Source organism: Lissotriton helveticus, chromosome 12 (assembly GCF_964261635.1).
Source record: "Lissotriton helveticus chromosome 12, aLisHel1.1, whole genome shotgun sequence".
In the NCBI taxonomy this organism is placed as follows: domain Eukaryota; kingdom Metazoa; phylum Chordata; class Amphibia; order Caudata; family Salamandridae; genus Lissotriton; species Lissotriton helveticus.
In genome coordinates this window covers 738009339-738029481 of record NC_136073.1, presented here as the reverse complement: position 1 = coordinate 738029481, position 20143 = coordinate 738009339, and the positions used below count along the sequence as shown (strand labels likewise).

Here is a 20143-nt window from a genome sequence, read left to right as displayed (position 1 = left end):
AGAGTGGTGCAGAGGCTGTGAGTGATGCGGAGTGGAGTGGAGTGGAGTAGAGTGGAGTTTGTATGGTGTCATAGCACCCTGTCATTACAGACAACATATTTTCAATTGAAATGACCATTACATTTGCACAGACATACAGTTTTACTAACAAAACTATACAGCATACAAACGATAATGTATCGAAATAGTGTCACCTAGTTTATTGGTGTTTTTCTGCACATATTAAAGTATCTGTTTCCAACATACTTCAGAATTAACAAAAAATGTGCTTAATTTGTGCTTTCCTAATTCTGATATAGTCTGAAATTATTTCACAATTCAGTTCAATGTTGTTTTGTGCTCGAAAAAAAACTATTTTCTACCCTCAGTATCAAGCAAGATTGTCACATAAATCCTCTCAGTTTGAAGTCAGAGAAAGAAAAGTAAACACCAAGCTCCCTCAGAAGACAGAGCCTGACATTTGACCTCTGTCTTTCAATGCACAACAAATGTGACAAGATAAGAACAAGATTTATAGGCATCTTTACAGAAAGTAGCACTGGTGAAAGAATACAAGGAGAGGTAGTGTGGAAAGACCCTTAGGGCTCGCCCAGCTATGCAACCCCGACAAACAGCGAACGAGGAAAGCCACCTGGTTCACCACCGATCTACAAGAAGCCAGGCGCACCTGCAGACGCCTGGAGAAGAACTGGAGAAACACCAAATCAACCGAAAACTACTCCACCTACAAGGACACCATGACAGGATCCCACAACCAAATCAGACCCACCAAGAGGAACTTCATCCACAACAAAGTCCTCGCCAACTCCACCAACTCCAGGGAACTCTTCAATGTCATTCAGGAATTAACCAACCCATGCAGCGAAGCCACAGACATCACCCCTTCCCAATACCTCTGCGACAAGCTCGGAACTTACTTCCACCTCAAGATCAAAACCATCTATGACAACTTTGTCGACCATCCAACAGACGACAGAGCTGACCCCTTGCCCCCCAAAGACACCAGCTTGCCCACCATCTCCAACTGGACACCGATCACGACCGAAGACACTGCCTCAACCATGAAAGGCATCCACTCGGGGCCCCCACCGACCCCTGCCCTCCTCACATCTACCACAGAGCCTTGGCTGCCATCGCACCCGAACTGCGGCGTACCATCAACACCACCTTCAAAACTGGCACCTTCCCAGACGACTGGAAGCGCGGCGAAGTCAGACCCCTGCTCAAGAAGCCCACAGCTGACCCCACTGACCTCAAGAACTACCGGCCCATTTCACTCCTCCCCTTTGCAGCCAAAGTTGCAGAGAAAACAGTCAACAGAGAACTGACACGATTCATCGAAGAAAACGCCGTCCGCTGCCCATCCCAATCCGGATTCCGAAGCAACCACAGCACGAGACAGCTCTACTCAACGCCACTGACGACATCCGCACCCTCCTGGACCCAGGCCATTCTGCAGCCCTCATACTACTCAACCTATCAGCGGTCTTCGACGCCGTCTCTCATCGCATGCTAGTCGCAAGACTACATGACGCTGGCATACAAGGAACAGCCCTGGACTGGATCCGATCGTTCCTCACCGGAAGAAGCCAAAGATTCAAACTTCCACCCTTCCTCTCCGACCGCAGGAAAATCACCTGTGGAGTCCCACATGGATCATCACTGAGCCCAACCCTCTTCAACATCTACATGGCCCCCCTTGCAGGCATCGTCCAACAACACAGCCTCAACATTGTATCCTACACCGACGACACCCAGCTCATCCTCTCCCTCACCAGAGACCCAACCACCGCCAAACTCAACTTCCATAAAGCAATGTAAGACGTTGCATCTGGATGACCAACAGCTGCCTTAAAGCTCAACGCTGAGAAGAGAGAAGTCATCATCCTTGGATCCATCCCTTCAGCCTGGGACAACACTTGGTGGCCGACCACCCTCGGAAGCCCACCTACCCCCTCAGACCACGCCAAAAACCTTGGCATCGTACTCGACTCATCGCTCACCATGAACCAACAGGTCAATGCCGTCACCTCCAGCTGCTTCAACACCCTCCGCATCCTACGCAAGACTTTGAAATGGATCCCCCTGAGTCAAGGAAGACAATCACCCACCCACTCATCACCAGCAGAATGGACTATGGAAATGCATTCTACGTCGGCATCATCAAATCCCTACTCTGCAAACTCCAGACAATACAGAACACTGCTGCCAGACTCGTCCTCGGCATCCCACGGCATGAACACATCAGCAAACATGTACGAAAACTCCACTGGCTCCCAGTGGAGAAAAGAATCACCTTCAAAATCCTCACTCATGCCTCAAATGCCTAAATAACAACGGACCCAAATACCTCAACGACAGAATCAACTTCCACGTACCCAGAAGAAACCTCCGATCCACCAACCTCACACTGGCAACAACCCTGCGCATCCACAGAGCCAGAGCAGGCAGAAGATCCTTCTCTCACATCTCAGCCAAAACCTGGAACGAGCTACCGGCAGACATCAGACGTGCCCCATCCATGAACCCCTTCAGGAAGTCTCTCAAGACCTAGCTCTTCGGCTAACAGATGAGCGGAACAAGCACCCCTGCCTAGAGACCCACACAGGTGAGTAGCGAGCTTATAATGCCCCTGATTGATTGATTGATTGATTGATTGATTAGGGGTGATTAGTTTGCAATTTACTAATACCGGGTTATTAAAGTGCGTTGCTCCTTGGGAGGGACAAACTGAACCTGGACAGCCTGAAACAAATAAAGCCAGCAAACAGAAAGCCAGGAAATGTGAGTTACAAACCACAAAGCCAATGGAAAGCAATGGTGGAATACATTCCTGTTGAAGGTTTCTGAATGCCCCCATGATGTCTCTAGCAAACTAGACAGCTGTAGGCATCGTCCTAAAAAGCACAGCACTCCAGAATACACTCAGCTTCAGTAAAAACACACACCTCTCTCAAATCTTCAGACGCCGCTCTAGCGATTAGTTTACAGCAACAAAAAAAAATCTAACACAAAGACACAGGACTTTTACCTATACTTTTCAAGAACCAAAAAGGCTAAAAGGACGGATCAAACTTGCACGATGGCGCTATGGGCCCTAATACAAACAAGACATTTATGCTCCCATGCCCTTGTTTTGTATTTAACAAAACAATAACTGTGGTGAAAAGCGTTCCTCATAGTCCAGAGTCCTGGTGTCACAGCACCTGCTGCACTACTGTTAGCTACGCCCCTTGGAGCCAAAACTCCTGCAAGGACCCGCAAACCTGCTATTTTGTCTACACCGAATGCCACTTAGCACTAAATCAGTACAGTGGCTGGAGGGTAAGAAACATATGTATATAAAACCTATGACATATCTCTGGACTATGATTAGTAGGCCTGGGCAGTATATTCTGTTCCGCTCGTGGAATTTGCGGAATTTGGGTAATTTCGCGTTCCGTGGAGAACGCCGAATTGCCCAAAATTCTGCTTTCCGCAGCTTTATGGAATTTTTTGCTTGTTCGCGTTCCCCATATGCGTGTTTGTGAGATATTTCCCCCCGAGCATGCAAACAGCGATCACGAACAGGATAAAAGCACCACGAACAAGCAATTTCACGTCTTCGCATAATTTTTGCGTATTCGTAGAATTTTTTTACCGTTTCGCAGAGTTTCGCGTAGCGCAACTACACAAATTCCGCCCACCCCTAATTTAGACCAAAGAGTAATAGACTACTTATTAATACCATTATAGAAGAACTGAGAGGGAGAGGCATCATGACACACACAAGACTTCTTCTCTCCTGAGTCGCCGCACCTCCCCACATTCAACCATGGTAATAAATAGCGTATTACACTTTGCACATGGGATAATCAGACACAAACGTACCAGATGTCTTGTCCACCGTATCACAAGTGTATTATGGCATATGGCACTTGCAATACAGTGGACGGGATATCCTACATATTTTAACCCAGGAGTCCATCCACTAAACTCTGAAGAAGGCCCCATGGTAGTAGTTAATGCACATTAAAGAACAGCATGGCATGAACCATATATGCAGATGCACAGCCAGTGATTAGCTGTATATTATCATTGGTGAGATGAGAGAGGTGCTAGGCAGTGCTACCCACCTGGGGCTCCGCTTGTCATGAGTTATGCTCCCCAAACCCCACACCGGTAATAAATAGCATACTCACTGAATCTACAAATATACCATATATACAATGGCATTTCGAAAAATGTTAAAACAGAGCTCTACAGTTCGGATAGCAGGTGCCTGGGAAACAAGCATTGGCAAAAGCAATAAATGTGCCCTTGGCAAGCCTGCACATTTTTTTTGCAAACATTTGGATTAGGCATTAAAAGTTTAAATGTAATAAAAAGTAAAAATGCTGCAATCTAAAGGTGGCGTGCATGTCAGCTAAAAATATGTTAAAAAAACGAAAGGGTGCAAAAATATATATATATATATATATTTATCACATCAATTTATATTTTACTCTTAGTTTTTTTTTAGAAAGCATACTTTGGGGGAAAGCATGGAAAGCGTGAGACTGACGAGATGGCTCACAGTCTCTAGACCAGACCTACATAAAAGATTACTATAATGCTCATGATCAACGCGCTTTGAGGCCGCTCCTTACTCACGGTGATAAAGTGAAACTCCAACATCATTCTCTATTTTGGGCGCACAGTCTCTTTTTATGATTGATTGTATTTTGCTTTTTTGCGGATGTATGACGTTACAACGCATGCTATTACAACGCATGCCTTTACGACGCAAGTTTTACAACGCAAGTCGTTACAACGACTTGCGTTGGGGGGCGCTGGATAGTGAATAGTTTAATTTACTATTGCAACTCCAGTCCCCGTGGATAGTAGGGAAGGTGTTGGAAACTATTCCCTATCCTAGAGCGCCCCCAGCGCAAGTCGTTGTAAAAGTTGCGTTGTAATGGTTGCGTCGTAAAGGTACTTTGTTGTAAAAGTTGCTTTGAAAAGGATGTTCCCCCTTTTTTGCACATCATTTCATCTGATACTCAGTTGTACTGTTGAAGTGTTTTAATGCTTGTCTTTATTTTCTTATTGTATCTTTTATGGATGTGATTACCTCCGAATAAAGATTATTAATATTATTTTGTTATGTTCATGCTTGTCAATGTATGCATTTGAAACCTATTTGTCTTGTTCAATGACTCTCAAAATGCCTTAATTGGAAATGATTCCCCCTTGATTTGTATTTTCATCATAGCAGCAAGAAGGTCAAATAATCTCTCTCGTGTGTATGTGTGTTTTTTTCAAACATAGAATACAATGAAGTATTCCTCTACCTTAATATATGTTAACTCCCTATATATTTATTATTGAACTCCATCATCAGGTGGATGATAACATATATTTCATTGAAATTAAATATTCTACAACCATAGGGTCATATTTCATCACCACGTATAAGTAAAATTTAAAAACAGTCACTGATGAAGCACACTAGTATACATGCAGGGACTGTCATCAACTTCAATTTGGGTATCATGAAAATCTATTCTGGGTCATCCAAATACATATATGGGTACAAGTACAACTCTACAGCGAAATATCTATGGCCACAGAATCCAGGCCCTGCCACTACTAGAGTCGCTAAGCAACGTGACTGCCCCGGCGCTGGCTGCTCATGAAAACAAACATTCTAATCCCCACTTGTCCACACTGCGTGATCCTGGCCAAATTCCTTTATCTATGTCTCATTTCCTTTACCTACAAACATTGCGAGCGCGGAGAAACCTGGTTAAGCCTCAATATTCGCTGCGGGGAGGTGCCAGCGCCATTCAGTCTGTAGGTTGTTTAGACCCGAGTCTTAAGTTCCACACGCCTGCATATCGCGACAGTCAGCTTTTCTGCGTTACCATCGCGATGGAAGAGGCTTCCAGAATACCTGTGCAATCTCCTAATGCAGCGACATCCCCCCTGGAACATTAGAAATGCATAAAAAGGAAGGTGTGTCGCGACAAAGAGGGCTCCCCATTCCGCCTTCTCTTCTGCAAACGCGATTTGAGGAGGGATTTATGAGAAGAGCATGTCCACGGCGTTTCCAAAGATGCACGTTCTTCGCCAGTCCTCGGCCTGCCTCGAACCTCTCACTTCCTTCGTCTTACGTCTCAGCTGCAAAACATTCGTCTGAAATAAATGTCACCCATCCCGGAAGTGCTTCTTCATACGTTTCTCTGGGTGGCAGCGCCGAGAGGAAGCCGCTTCACTCGCGATACCCGCGCAGAGGCGAGCACCGCACAGGCGCCGATCCTATGAGGGCCACGACGGGGGCTTCATGGGAGTCACACCTGGCACTAACGACTTCAGGCAACCTGGAAGGAACGACTTCAGGCAACTCACACCTGGAATGAACGACTTCATGAGACACACCTGGAAAGAACTACTTTATGAGAGTCACACCTGGCAAGAACGGCTTCATGAGAGTCACATCTGGAAAGAACTACTTTTTGAGACACACACCTGGCAGAACAGCTTTATGAGACTCACAGCTGGAAAGAACTACTTTATGAGACACACACCTGGCAAGGACGACTTCAAGGGAACCACACTTGGAAAGAATTACATCATCAGACACATCCCAGGCAAGAATGACTTCATGAGACACACGCCTAGAAAGAACTACATGAGACACACACCTGGAAAGAACGACTTCATGAGACACACACCTGGAAAGAACGACTTTGTAGTATCCCTTTTAGATATGCAGTATGCTCAGACTTCATGAGACACACACCTGGAAAGAACGACTTCATGAGGCACACACCTGGCAAGAACGGCTTTATGAGAGTTACACTTGGAAAGGATGACATCACGAGACACACACCAGGCAAGAAAGACTTCATGAGACATACCCGGCAAGAACTTACTTTATGAGACACACACCTGGAAATAACTACTTTATGAGACACACACCTGGTAAGAAGCCAAGAATGACGGTAGGATAGTCATACCTGGAAAGAACTTCTTTATAAGACACACACCTGGCAAGAACGGCTTTATGAGAGTCACACCCAGAAAGAATTACTTTATGAGATGCACACCTGGCAAGATCGACCTTATGAAAGTTACTACCTGGCAAAAATAGGTTAATATGAGACACACCTCGCAAGAATAAGATCCTGAGAGTCACACCTGGCAAAAATGACTCCATGGGAGTCACAACTTGAAAGAAGAACTTCTTGAGAGTCAGGGTGAGTGAGAACAGCTTCAGAAAATGTATAGTGAGCAATGACAACTTTATGAAAGTGTAAACTGGCAAGGACAGCTTCTTCAAAGTCAGATCTGATAAGGATAAGTTCTTGAGAGTAAGGGGCTACTGTGATTTCATGAGCCATACCTGGCAAGACCGTGCAACGACTTCATAAGAGTCAGACCTGGCAACCATTACTTCATGGGAGTCAATACCAGCAACAACAAGGGCATGAGAGTCAGCCTTATTAAATGCATCAACTTCATGAGAGTCAGACCTGCTGACAACAACCTCATGAGAGTAACACCCAACCACATGAACTTCATGAGAGTCGTATCCGGTAACAACGACTTCACGAGAGTTAGATCCATTTATTTGGGTGACTTCATGAGAGTCAGACCTCAACCTCATGATAGTAATACCCAACCACGTGAACTTCATGTGAGTCTTATCCGGTAACAACGACTTCACGAGAGTTAGATCCATTTACTTGGGTGACTTCATGAGAGTCAGACCTCAACCTCATGATAGTAATACCCAACCACGTGAACTTCATGTGAGTCTTATCCGGTAACAACGACTTCACGAGAGTTGGATCCATTTACTAGGGTGACTTCATGAGAGTCAGACCTCAACCTCATGAGAGTAATACCCAACCACGTGAACTTCATGAGAGTTGTATGCAGCAACGACGACTTCACGAGAGTTAGATCCATTAACTAGGTTGACTTCATGAGAGACCGACTTGGTAATGACAACTTCATGAGATTAACACCCAGCAACAACAACTGCTTTACAGTCGTACCAAGTTAAGACGACTTTGTGTTAATTACAACTTCATGAAAGTTATACTCCACAGCTGCAAATTCATGGCAGCCAGACCCATAAATGATATGGCTCTCATGGGTCAGATCGTTGATAATGCCAACTTTATGCCAATCAAACCCTGAACAATGGCTTCATGTGAATCAGCCCCGCTGGGGCGTGGCTTGGGCGCCGATCGGGATGGCGGCGTGAGCTCGTAGCTCCGCGCAGGATCCCGCTAATTCTCCTGTTTTCGGAACCCTGGGCGGCCCGGAGACGACTCTCCTGCCCTCTGAAGTGTGAGGGGACAGCTGGGTGCACTTGATGAACTGCTGGGGGACTGCCGCCCCCGAGGAGACCGTGCTGAAGCAGCGGCTGAGGTGTTGCCGAGGGTGCGAAGAAAATGGCGGCGGGGAGGTCGGAAGGCCCCGAACTTCAGCCCTGAGCCGAGTTGTCGCCGACTGGCGAGGGATCCTGGCGAGAGATCCTGCAAGCCGCTGACTGGGGCGCTAGGGTCGGCGGGACTGTGATCTGAGGCCGTGGTGCGCTGCCTTGGCTCGTCCGGAGCTTGGGGACCCTAGCTGGATACCGTCTTGGGACTTCTCCTCTTCCCCTCAGGCTCCCGTGGGGGCGGCCGAGTGGAGTGGGCGTCGCAGGCCGTGGCTCTTGCGCCTGTGAGTGTCGGTGGAGACATTGCATTGCCGGCGACCGGTGCTGCCCACGGGCGCTGACGGTAACCGAGCTCCTGGACTTGTGACGCAGCACCCTGGAATGGCGGCGACGAGTGGGTCGATGGCCGCGGGATGCACTGAGGGGGACTCGGCAACCTCCACCCAGCTGGGCGAGAGTCCCTCCTCGGAGCTCGATCGAGACCAACGGCTGAACCAGCGACTAGATGCCATACTTGATGCGATCGCCTCGACTAAGGACGTGTTGCACCAAGACATCGCCCAAGTGGCCGTGGGCCTGGGGCTGCTGCGCGCAGATCACGCGAAGCTAGCGGACAAAGTTAAGGACCATGACCAACTATTGCTGGACCTGAAACCGTCGGTGGTGGCCGCGGACAATAAGATCACTGATATGTTGGCCCGGTTGGACGCGTTGGAACGGAGGGCGGAGGATGCAGAAGGCCGCAATAGGCGGAACAACGTGCGGGTCGTCGGCCTTCCGGAACGGATTGAGGGGGAGGATGCAGTGGCCTATATGGAGAACTGGTTCCGCACTGTGGTGGCGCCGGAGGGGCTCACTCCTTTCTTTACGCTAGAGAGGGCCCACCGGGTACCTGCTCGCCCACCGGGGCTTGGTCGCCCCCCCCGCCCGATGGTGGTGAGACTCCTCCACTACAAAGACCGGGATCTTCTCATTCAGCGGGCCAGGATGTCGGGCCCCTATGACGTGGAGAATAGTAGGGTTACGATCTTCCCGGACTACACCCAAATGGTCCAGAAAAACCGGGCGTCGTTCCTGGCAGTGAAAAAGGAGCTCAGGGAGGAAAGCATTCAGTACTCCTTGCTCTACCCAGCTAAGTTGCGGATCATGTTGGATGGGTCTACGCACTTTTTTCAGACTCCGGACGAGGTTTGGCAATGGCTGGAGTTGTACAGGGCGGGTACGGACAGATCGCATAAAAGCAGGCGAGATGAGCCCAAGCAGCCCCGGGTGAGACAATCGCAACGCATCCGATCCCGCAACAGGCGCCAACGGGAGAGGCGGGAGGCCCAAATGGCGGCGGAAAAGAGGGATGCACTCGCAGCGACGGCGGCCATTACAGGGTCGCAACAGAACAGTGAACGTGCGGACACTGACTCGGGAGGAGAAGGCGGCAGGTCGGGAGAGGAACTTTCAGAAGCGGACAGTTCGAAGGGGCCGGAGGTGACCCCACAGACCTCGGATGGTATCTTTTGCGGCTGACATTGGGTTGGATTGAGCTAGATCGGGACTTCATGGTGGGGTGGTATCCTGTTGATAGGGGGCCGGGACGCCGGGAGGGGGGGATCTGTGCTTCAAGAGGGATGGAGGCGCGGGGCGTGGGCTCCGCTCGCTGAGGTCGGCGGTGACTCACCCCCCTTGGGCCCTTAAGGCCGCCTGTGGTGGAGACCACAGGGTTATGAGTGTGAGAAGTTGTTTCAAGGTTTGGATGGGGGCGGACATTGGGTTCGTGTGCTCTGTCCTGGGGAGCGGGGTTTGGGAAGTTTTTCTGTTTTGGGTGTGTTTGGGGGGGGCAACTGCACTGGGGGGGTTATGAACATTCGTTATTTGATTTGGACTGTACGAAGTTGGAATGGGGACATTACCTAATCTGAAATGCCTAACGTGGAATGTCCGGGGGCTGCGAACTATGGTGAAGCGTCATAAGGTCCATGCATATCTTGTACGCAGGGGGGTTCAGATTGCTATGCTTCAGGAGACTCATCTCACTAAGAAGGAATGTACTGCCTTGCAGAAAAGATGGCGGGGCCAGGTGTTTGGCACCACCTACTCAGCGTATGCCAGGGGGGTGCTGATCTGGGTGAGGGCGGGGATACCCTTTCAATTGCTGAATCAAGTAGTGGATCCGGATGGCCGGTTTGTGGCGGTGGAGGGGAGGTTATATGGCCGGGATGTGGTTTTCTGCTGTGTGTATGCGCCAAACACTGATCAAGCTAGATATCTTGATAGCCTCTCAGGGGCGTTAGCCTCCTTCCTGGCGGGCCCGATAGTGCTAGGGGGGGACTTTAATTCGATTACTGATGTGGCTCTGGATAGGTCCCATCCCCCTCTGGTGGACTCCCCGGTGCGCAGGCTGACCGCGCACAGGAAGGACTGGCAGGATAGGTGGGGGCTGCTGGATGTCTGGAGGGAGCGGCACAGGGAGACCAGGGATTACTCCTTTTACTCTGCGCTTCATGACCTGCATGTCAGGATTGACTCGGTGCTCTGTGGTGGATCCCTAGCTCCGTTGGTCTCCCATGCGGAGTACTTAGCTAGGACTATCTCAGATCATAATCCCCTATTGGTGCACATTCAGTGGCAGAGGGAGCGCTCAGTTATACCAACGTGGCGGCTTCGGCCGGAGACACTTGAGGATCCTGTCTTCCAAGACGTGGTTCGGCAAGGCATTGATAGCTATTTCGGAATGAATGCGGGCACGGCCACGAGTAGGTCCATTGAATGGGATGCAATGAAAGTGGTGGCGAGGGGAGTGTGTCTGGGCAGGTTCTCGAATGCTCGCACGGCTGTGTTGAATGACCTCGTGACAGCGGAAGATAGGTTGAGGGACCTGGAGCGCCGCAGGCCGGCTAGACCGGACTTACAAGCCCAGCTATTAGAAGCGAAGGAGGTGGTTGCCACTGAGACGGAACGTTTGCGATGCTATGACTATAAGCAGTATATCGTCAGGGCGCATGCGGAAAGGGACAAGGTGGGTACCCTCTTGGCCAGACTGGCCAACCCGGAACTTAGGGGCTCCCCGATCCTCGGCATTCGCACTGCGCAGGGGGAGATGGTGTACAACCAGGCAGCGATATTGGAGTGCTTTAGGGGGTACTATGAGGAACTGTACCAGAGTCAGCTGGAGGTGGGGGTCCAGGACATTGTGGAATACTTGGGGGAGAGGCAGCTTCCGGTCCTTGCTGAGGAGGACTCGAAGGAACTGGGCGGCCCGGTAACGCTCACGGAAATACGGGCGGCCATAAAGCATATGGCCCGCAACAAAACGCCCGGGGTGGACGGATTACCGATTGAATTTTATCAGCTGTATGCGGATATTTTGACACCCAGATTGCTGACGGTGTATGCTGAAGCATTCGAGGCTGGGGCGCTGCCCGGATCCATGCGGGAGGCCTTGATTGTGCCGCTCCTGAAGCCAGGCCGGGACGCAGCGGACGTGCGGTCTTACCGCCCGCTGTCCATGCTGACGGTGGATTATAAGATTCTGAGCCGGATACTGGCCACCAGGCTGGCCCCGTATATGACGGGCCTGGTACATAGGGACCAGGCCGGGTTCATACCCACGAGGAGCACGGCGCTGAATGTTCGCCGACTGGTGGGGATAATGGACGCCATCTTGGACGGGGAGGGTGCCCCTGCGGTCCTATCTGTAGACATCGAGAAGGCCTTTGATAGTTTGGAATGGCCGTTCCTGGACGGAGTTTTGGAGAGGTTTGGTATGGGCGAGGGGTTCCGCAGGTGGACAAGGGTCTTGTATGCATCGGCGACGGCGAGAGTACGTTTGGGCGGCCTGGTGTCTGCGGCGTACCCGGTGGGCAGGGGCACGCGGCAGGGGTGCTCTCTGTCTCCCCTGTTGTTTGCTCTGGCAATGGAACCTTTAGCGGTCCATGCGAGGTCGGGTGTCGTGTACTTGGGGATAGCCAGGGGCGAGCAGTGGCATTATATATCGCTTTATGCGGATGACTTGCTCCTGTACCTGGCTGACACCTCCCGGGCGTTGGCCGGTGCTATGGAGCTGCTGTCGGAGTTCGGCCGGCTGTCGGGCCTTAAGGTCAATTGGGCGAAGACTTGTGTGTTCCTGCTGCGAGCGGGTTCACCTGCTCCTGACGGAGACTTGGACGTGGTGTGGGAACCATCTTGTTTCACCTATCTGGGTGTTCGCATTTACCACGCTACCGCGGACCTATTGGAGGGCAACATTGGTCGTTGTGTCCGGGCACTGCGGGGCAGCTTGTCTTTCTGGTCGACCCTCCCGCTGACGGTTCTAGGCAGGATTGCCCTTCTGAAGATGGTGGCACTCCCCCGCTTTCTCTATTATTTCCGGACGCTGCCCATATGGATTCCCCAAGGGGTCTTCAGAGACCTGAGGTCGATGATTATTGGCTTTCTGTGGGGGCATGGCCGCCGTAGAGTGGCCCTGACCACGCTCCTCCGCCCGAAGATGGAAGGGGGTATGGCTGTGCCTGACTTTGAGCTGTATTACCTAGCGGCACAGCTGCAGGTTCTAACACAGAACGTGGCTAGGGTGTTCAGGGGTCCGGAGGAGGACCGGGATCGGGGGATGCAACGCCATGTGTTGTCCTATATTATCATGCAGCAGAGGCTTGAGTTGCGGGCCCTCACCGTGGAGGAAAGGACGCTCCGTTTGTGTTGGCAGAGGAGCCTTCGGAGAGCGAGGGCTTCGCGGCCTTATGCACCGGAGATTCCGATCGGCATGCTGACGGCCTTGCCGCACGGGGGTGATTGGTCCCCGTTGCTGGCTTGGGAAGAGATGGGATTGCAGGTGGTGGGCGACCTGTACATAGATGGGGCGTTGGCACCGTTTGAGGTGCTCCGGGACCAGTTTGGGCTGCCTGACGGGGGGTTCCTCCTACACGCGGCAGTGGTGGCTGCCGTACAGAAGCACTGGAAAGGGGGGCTCGTAGAACCAACGACGACTATGGCGTGCCAATATGTGGTGATGGCAGCTGGTACGGTTAAGGCTGTGACGTGCCTCCATAATAGGATGCTGCATGAGGGTCTGGAGCCGCTCCTGGGGCTCAAGTCTAAATGGGAGGAGAGTGTGGGCCGCCCCATACCGGATACGGCGTGGGGACACATCCTGCGGCGTACGTGGAAGGGCACGAGAAATGCGCGCTTTCAACAAGTGCATTTCTATGTGCTTCATAGGGCCTATTTAACCCCGGAGAAATTACAGCGGTACTTCCGGGTGCCGGATGCCCGATGCCCACGGTGTTCGTCTTTGGGTGCGGACATGGATCATTTGTTTTGGGGGTGCCCGCAATTGGGGACCTATTGGGCAGAGGTAGGGGAACTCCTGAATGAAGTGTCTGCCAGGGAGGTGGACTTTGATATGGCGGCGTGCCTGTTGCTCTGGTTCCCGCACACCAAACGCACCAAGGTGACGAGCAAATTTATTGACCTGGGTCTGATACTGGCGCAGAGGGAGATATCGTGGCACTGGAAGTCCAGGGGGGGGCCCTCGCTGCGTAGGTGGAGGAATGAATTGCTGCGGTGGTCTGCTTGCGAGAGTGTGCTCCGGATGAAACAGGCTGTTAAGTTGGGGAATGAGAGGGTTCTGGACGCGGCGCGTGCATGGGAGCAGGTGGTGCAGGCCTTGCGTGACTCTATGGTGGATGACGGGGATGGAGAGAACTGAGCCGGTGGACTCCACGGGGCGCACACAGAAGAGCTAATTTCCGCGCTGTGGTAGATCCATCCAACTCGACAGGGCGAGGGGTACTCCTAGCAGTTGCCAGGGGGGGGGGGCCTTGGGGGGGACTGGTTTATGGGACTTGGGGTGGGACGGAAGCCATTAGGGGGTGGCTAGCCTGGGTGCCTAGGCTCTATTAGGGAGGTTGCGTGCTGTGGCAGTGGGGGAGGGCTGGGGGAGCGGCCAGGCGAGTTGGGGCGGGGGCACTTAGGGGGAGCCCCGAAGCGCGGGATGTTACTGCATTAGTTTTGGGATGGCTGACGGAGATTTTGTTGTGGGGGGGGGGGGTAAAAAGCAGATACGTACGATGGCTTTTCGACCATGGTCCCTGTGGGACTTGCACTGTGATTTTCTCCTATTGCTTGGATCAACATGCCGCCCGGCCTCCGGGATGCGGGCTGAATGGCTGTGTACAGTTTGGATTTATTATTGGACAGTGGGGTGTCGCGGGGGCACGGGTTGATTGTTTGTATCCTGTGGTTTCTAACTCTGCAATAAAAATATGTTTAAAAAAAAAAATGTGAATCAGCCCCGCTAACAACAACTTGACCAAGATCAAACCCATTAACTACATGGATCTTACAGTCAGAAGAAGAAAGAACAACTTTGTGAGAGCCATCTCCAGTAACATCGCTGATCTCATGGGAGTCAGGTCTGGCAACGAGAGCATCATGAAGTGAGATTCAGCAACAGCGACTTCGTGCGAGTCATTCCCGGAAATGACAACTTCGTCACGGACATGGCGGAAATGACAACTTCGTCACGGACATGGCGGTAATGACAAACTTCACAGAGTTGTGCTTGCCAAGGAAGACTCCTTCCGAGCCAGATGCAGCTTCAACAATTTCCACATTGATCTCCTAAGAGTTCGACCTGATAATGACAACTTCATGGGAATCAATTACTAAAATGACAAGATTGTCAGAGTCACACCGGGTATCGCTAATTTCACAAGCGGTGTGCTTGCCAACGAAGATTTCTGCGGCACCAGATGCAGAAACAACTATTTCCACATTGATCTCCTGACAGTTAGACATGGTAATGACAACTTCATGAAAGTCAATTACTGAAATGACAAGTTTGTCAGTCACATTGGATATGGCTAACCTCACGAGTTGTGCTTGCCAAGTTGGCAATGCCAACGAAGACTTCTTTGGAGCTAGATGTGGTAATAACAACTTCATGGGAGTCAAATACTGAAATGACAAGTTTGCCAGAGACACAGGGGATATGGCTAACTTCACAAAATGTGTGCTGGCCAAGTTGGCAATGCCAACGAGGACTTCTTCGGAGCTAGATGTGGTAAAGACAACTTCATGGGAGTCAATTACTGAAATGACAAGTTTGCCAGAGTCACACTGGGTATGGCTAACTTCACAAAATGTGTGCTGGCCAAGTTGGCAATGCCAACGAGGACTTCTTCGGAGCTAGATGTGGTAAAGACAACTTCATGGGAGTCAATTACTGAAATGACAAGTTTGCCAGAGACACACTGGATATGGCTAACTTCACAAAAGTTTTGCTTGCCAAGTTGGCAATGCCAGCGAAGACTTCTTCGGAGCTAAATGTGGTAATGACAACTTCATGGGGGTCAGTTACTGAAATGACAAGTTTGCCAGAGTCACACTGGAAATGGCTAACTCCACAAAAGGTGTGCTTGCCAACGAAGAAGTCTTCTACGCCAGATGCAGAAACAACTATTTCCACGCGGATCTCCTGACATACCTGGTAATGACACCTCCATGAGTCAAACGCTGAACAATGACCTCATGGAGGTGAGACCCCGCACCAACTCAGCAGTCAAACTGGCACAACGACCAGCTCATCAATCCATCGCCATGAAGTCGATTATCCCCTGTGTGTCAGATTCAGTATGGTCAATAACTATCCTCACACTAACAGAGGCAACTATCCCAGAATCAGACCTAGTGGCTACGACGCAATTTCAAAACAAAACTTTCCACTTTTTTTTAAACGGGAAAGTTTCACTTGCCAGGCGCCTGCCCTTCGTACCCGTCACGAGACCGGTTTTGAAATCAAATCTACCCAGACATCCAGATCAAACAGCGGGCGGATAAACCGTTTTAACGACAGAACCAACTGCCCAACACCCACAGCGACAAAAAAAAGTCATTTCACACTTACTGTACCTACCGCGATCTCCGACATAAGCAGGTCCGAGAAGACTTCAGCGAAGCAAACAAAAAATAATCAAAATAAATCGAAAGAGGCGAGCGGTGGAATAACAAGAAGGGTGCCCATAGTGCTGCCCGGTCTGTGCTCACCATGTACTGCCCCGGCTGGTGCTGCTTGACGTCGAACGAGCTCCGGGACCCAGATAACATCGTGGGACCTTTGTACCGGGGCTGGCAGGTTACTGAGAGTCGCTGCAGGGAGTGGGCGCCCCCCTTCCGCCCATGGTGCGTGCCGCCACCGCCGCCGCCTGGATATAAAGGTTACTTTGTTCTGCTGCTGAACGGACGCTGCCGGCCTGTGCCTGCTGCTGCCCGTGCTGCTGGTGTCTGCATCGCTGCCGCGGGAGGCGGTGGGTTCTTTTTGTGGGAGCTTTTAAACTCTTTCTCCGGCATTCTCCGGCACCCCCTCCTGGCGCTCGCTCCCCCGCCACGGACTTGTAGCAGTGATGTGAGTGTGTGTTTTCTGCAGAGCTGAGGGGGTGGGGGTGTTAATCTCACTCCCCGTTCAGTCAGCAGGAGGGAGGGAGCAGTTCGACGATGATGTGGAGGGAGAGCCCACGTCTGCCAGTGGCAGAGTGTTGGTGCGTAGCGCGCACCGCACACTAAAACGCCTCTGGGCGCTGTGGATGAAACAAGGTGCGAGTTTGATGAAAGATGTCCTGCACAAAGGCTGAGAGTACCGTCTTTGCCACACTAACCACCGGTGAGCGTCGCACACGATTAATTGAAGTTCAACCTCTTGCCCATTCATTCCTTGGCCTCTCTGTTGAAAGAGACGGCGGCTGGGCAGTGCTAGACTCCTAAATGAAACGTGTCCTTTTGAAAACGCTACAGACTGAGGTTCAGTGCAGCAGTGTTAGTTTCACAAACCACCTGGAAAACCCATTTTGGGAGTCCAGCACCCCAGCACTTACTTCCATGGCCTCTCTGTTGATATGAGACAGTGGTTTGGTAATGCTGAGTTGCTTATGTTATGTTATGTTCAGGGGCACTGAAATTAATGAGCTGCGGAGGACACACTTATGCACTAGGGTTGACTAAATTATATGGCAAGAAAGGGGAAATTATGCGGCTTAATGTGATAGTATAACTTCTTTACTTCGGCTTTTTTACCCCGGCTAACTCTGTCTGGGCAAAGGTTTCACATCATTAGTACCAGTCTAACACCCACATACAGCAATTATACCAGCCTAACACCCAAATATGCAGTAAGCAATAGAAAGGTGACCAGTCAACCATTGCAAAGAGGCTTCCACTGCACAGCAACATGTGTTTCGGCCTTTTTAGTAACTCTTGATCTATTAGAGCTAGAAACAACATATTTATGCTAAAATCTGCAGATTATGCATCAGACGGATTATGTGGAAAACGAGGCAAACCCATAATCAAGCAGAATACACAGTGGTCGCACAATCTAAAAAATCCAGTGCCCCTTGTTATGTTCTATGGATTTGTGAGGTGCCAAACTCACCCAAGAGGGGTATCCAGGCGCACTGCACCTCTGCAAAGAGAAGCTGGAAACAGGAGGGAACGACTGTGGCAGAAAATAAGGACACCGCTGTAAAACGTAGGACGTGGGGGGTGGTTCCAATTGTGAGCCACCAGGTGAGAGTAAGAAAGTCCTCCAGTGGTCATGGGATGGATGCATGGAACAGCTGCACGGGGAAGTTTACTGGAGTAGAGAGCTCTCACCGACTTGTATAGGGTGGCCCTGCTTCTCAGGTAGTGAAGGCCAGTGCCATTAAGCGGTGTATGCATGCGACAGAGCCACCTAAAAGTGTACGCTTGTGACTAGGGAGCCGTTGAAGAGCAAGCAGGAGGTGGAGAACCATTCTGTACAACCTGCAATTTACTTAGGTGGTCTTCTGGAATGCATGCATAGAGGGTGTTCCTGTAATCAAGGAGGCTGGATATCAAGCCTGAAGCCACTTAGATATTTTACGAAGCATTCTGAGGGTGCCGACACAAGTCGAAGAGACAGAGATGATCTGCTTCCTCATGGGGTGGTTGTTTTCCAGGATGATCCTTAGGTTGCTGGTTGAGGTAGTAGCTCTTAGGGCCATCACGCCTCGCTCCAAACCGAGGTCAACTTGCCAAAGAGGATCACTTCCGTCTTATCTCCGCTGATCTTCTGACAGTTTCCTTCCTCGTGCTTGCTTCATGGGACACACAGGCAGGGACGTTAACCCTAGTTTCTGGGATGTCTTCAGTGTTGGAAACAATGAGTTTGGTATCGTCGACATAAGAGGTAATGTTGTAGCCAAAAGATTTTATAATCCCAGTCGGGGGAATCCCATAGGTATTAAGGATTAGACCCAATTCACAGTTTCGTAGCAGATGTCGAGATGATGTAGGGGACTAAGCGGAATGGGAGTCCGTACTGAAGGCGGCCATGAGGTCTAGAAGGAATAGCGTTGACAATTTACCCTGATCGAGAAGGTGGAGAATGTCGTCTGTGGCCGATAGAAGTGCCTTCTCAGTGCTATGAGCTGCTCTGAAACCCGAATTGTAAAGTGTCAAGAAGAGAGTTGGCTTCAAGGTACTGAGTGAGTTGGGAATTGACTAGCTTTACTAACACTTTGGCCGGGGAAGGCAGTAGGGATATGGGCCCTAAATTGCTGAGGGTTTTTTTTTAAGAAGAGGATGAACGTTTGTGTTTCCGAATTTCAGGCATGGTGGCAGAAATAAGAGATCCATAGAGAAGATCAGCTATATTAGAACAGAAGAGCTCCAAGTAGTCAGAGAAAGCAAAATGGGATAAAAGGCGTTCTCCTTTTTTGTATACTGATGATCTACATCTGATGGGACACCCACCCACCCACCTACGGCAGACCCAAGACCTGCTGACCTTCAGAAGAATCCTCTAGACCTGGCCTTTCGAGCAGTAGCAGTATTCCCCTCCCCAGCGCTTTGAGACCCTCATGGGTAAGTAGTGCGCTTTACAAATGGACTGATTGATTGATTGACATAAATGCAGACAGACCAGGTCTTCAAAAGGCCCCCGTGTTTAATTACAATAATCACATTGATAAAAGCTAAATGTTTTGGATGGAAATTCTTGGACTAATCTATTCTTGACCCATGATTGTAATTTGTGTTGTTTTGCATGATGTATAATTGTGCACATGCCCCATTCGAAGACAAACCCTCTTGGCTACCACTGAAACGCAACAGTCCTGCAGGACCTGGTTGGCCACTTCCTGCTTACCTTGAACACAACTCGGATATGTAGCAGGCTTCCGACCCTTCTTACGTGAGGTGTAGACTCGGTCCCTAAGCCAGAGAGTGTCCCTTGTTTGCTCATACCAAGGATACTTAAGGCGACTCATTAAGAGAAACAAACTAAGTGATGGGTGGAAATACTTCAACTATTTTAACCACTGCACACATTCCATTCCATTACTTTTACTTGCTGTGTCATTTCAAAGAATGAAATTAGCCTAACTCTAAAAGTGTGAATACCAACATTAAGTGCAAAGTCACTTTCCCTCTTGAAAGGGACCCGGGGCAGGCTCGCCATGAACTCATTATGATAAAAGTAACAAGCATTGGCATAGCCAATAGGTCTTGCCTTTGGGACCTTATAAGTGTTTAGGCAGAGCTATTGGCTTTGCTAATGTCTTTAAGCTATGTTGTATGGCTGTCCGGCATGTTGAAAAGTTATAATAAAAAAGTGTTACACATTTTTGTTACCTTATATATAACCAAAAATACATTATGGACAACTGAACTACCCTATTAAAAAAAGAATGAACACAACAAATGCTTTCTAGTTTTTTTGTC

At 50.1% G+C, this 20143-nt stretch overlaps 1 protein-coding gene across 3 annotated transcripts in view; it reads right to left on the bottom strand.

Moving 5' to 3' along the window:
* MTMR11 (myotubularin related protein 11) overlaps nucleotides 1-16805 on the bottom strand; it is a 238245-nt gene extending 221440 nt beyond the window's left edge. The window contains exon 1 of one of the 3 annotated variants that reach the window (XM_078670169.1): nucleotides 16451-16805. In XM_078670169.1, coding sequence (XP_078526295.1) covers nucleotides 16451-16510 — 60 coding nt within the window. In that variant the 5' untranslated portion in view covers nucleotides 16511-16805. Of the gene's footprint in view, nucleotides 1-16310 lie in introns of all 3 variants that reach the window. The other 2 variants (XM_078670171.1, XM_078670170.1) reach the window with 2 other exon arrangements.
* Nucleotides 16806-20143: the final 3338 nt, after the last annotated feature.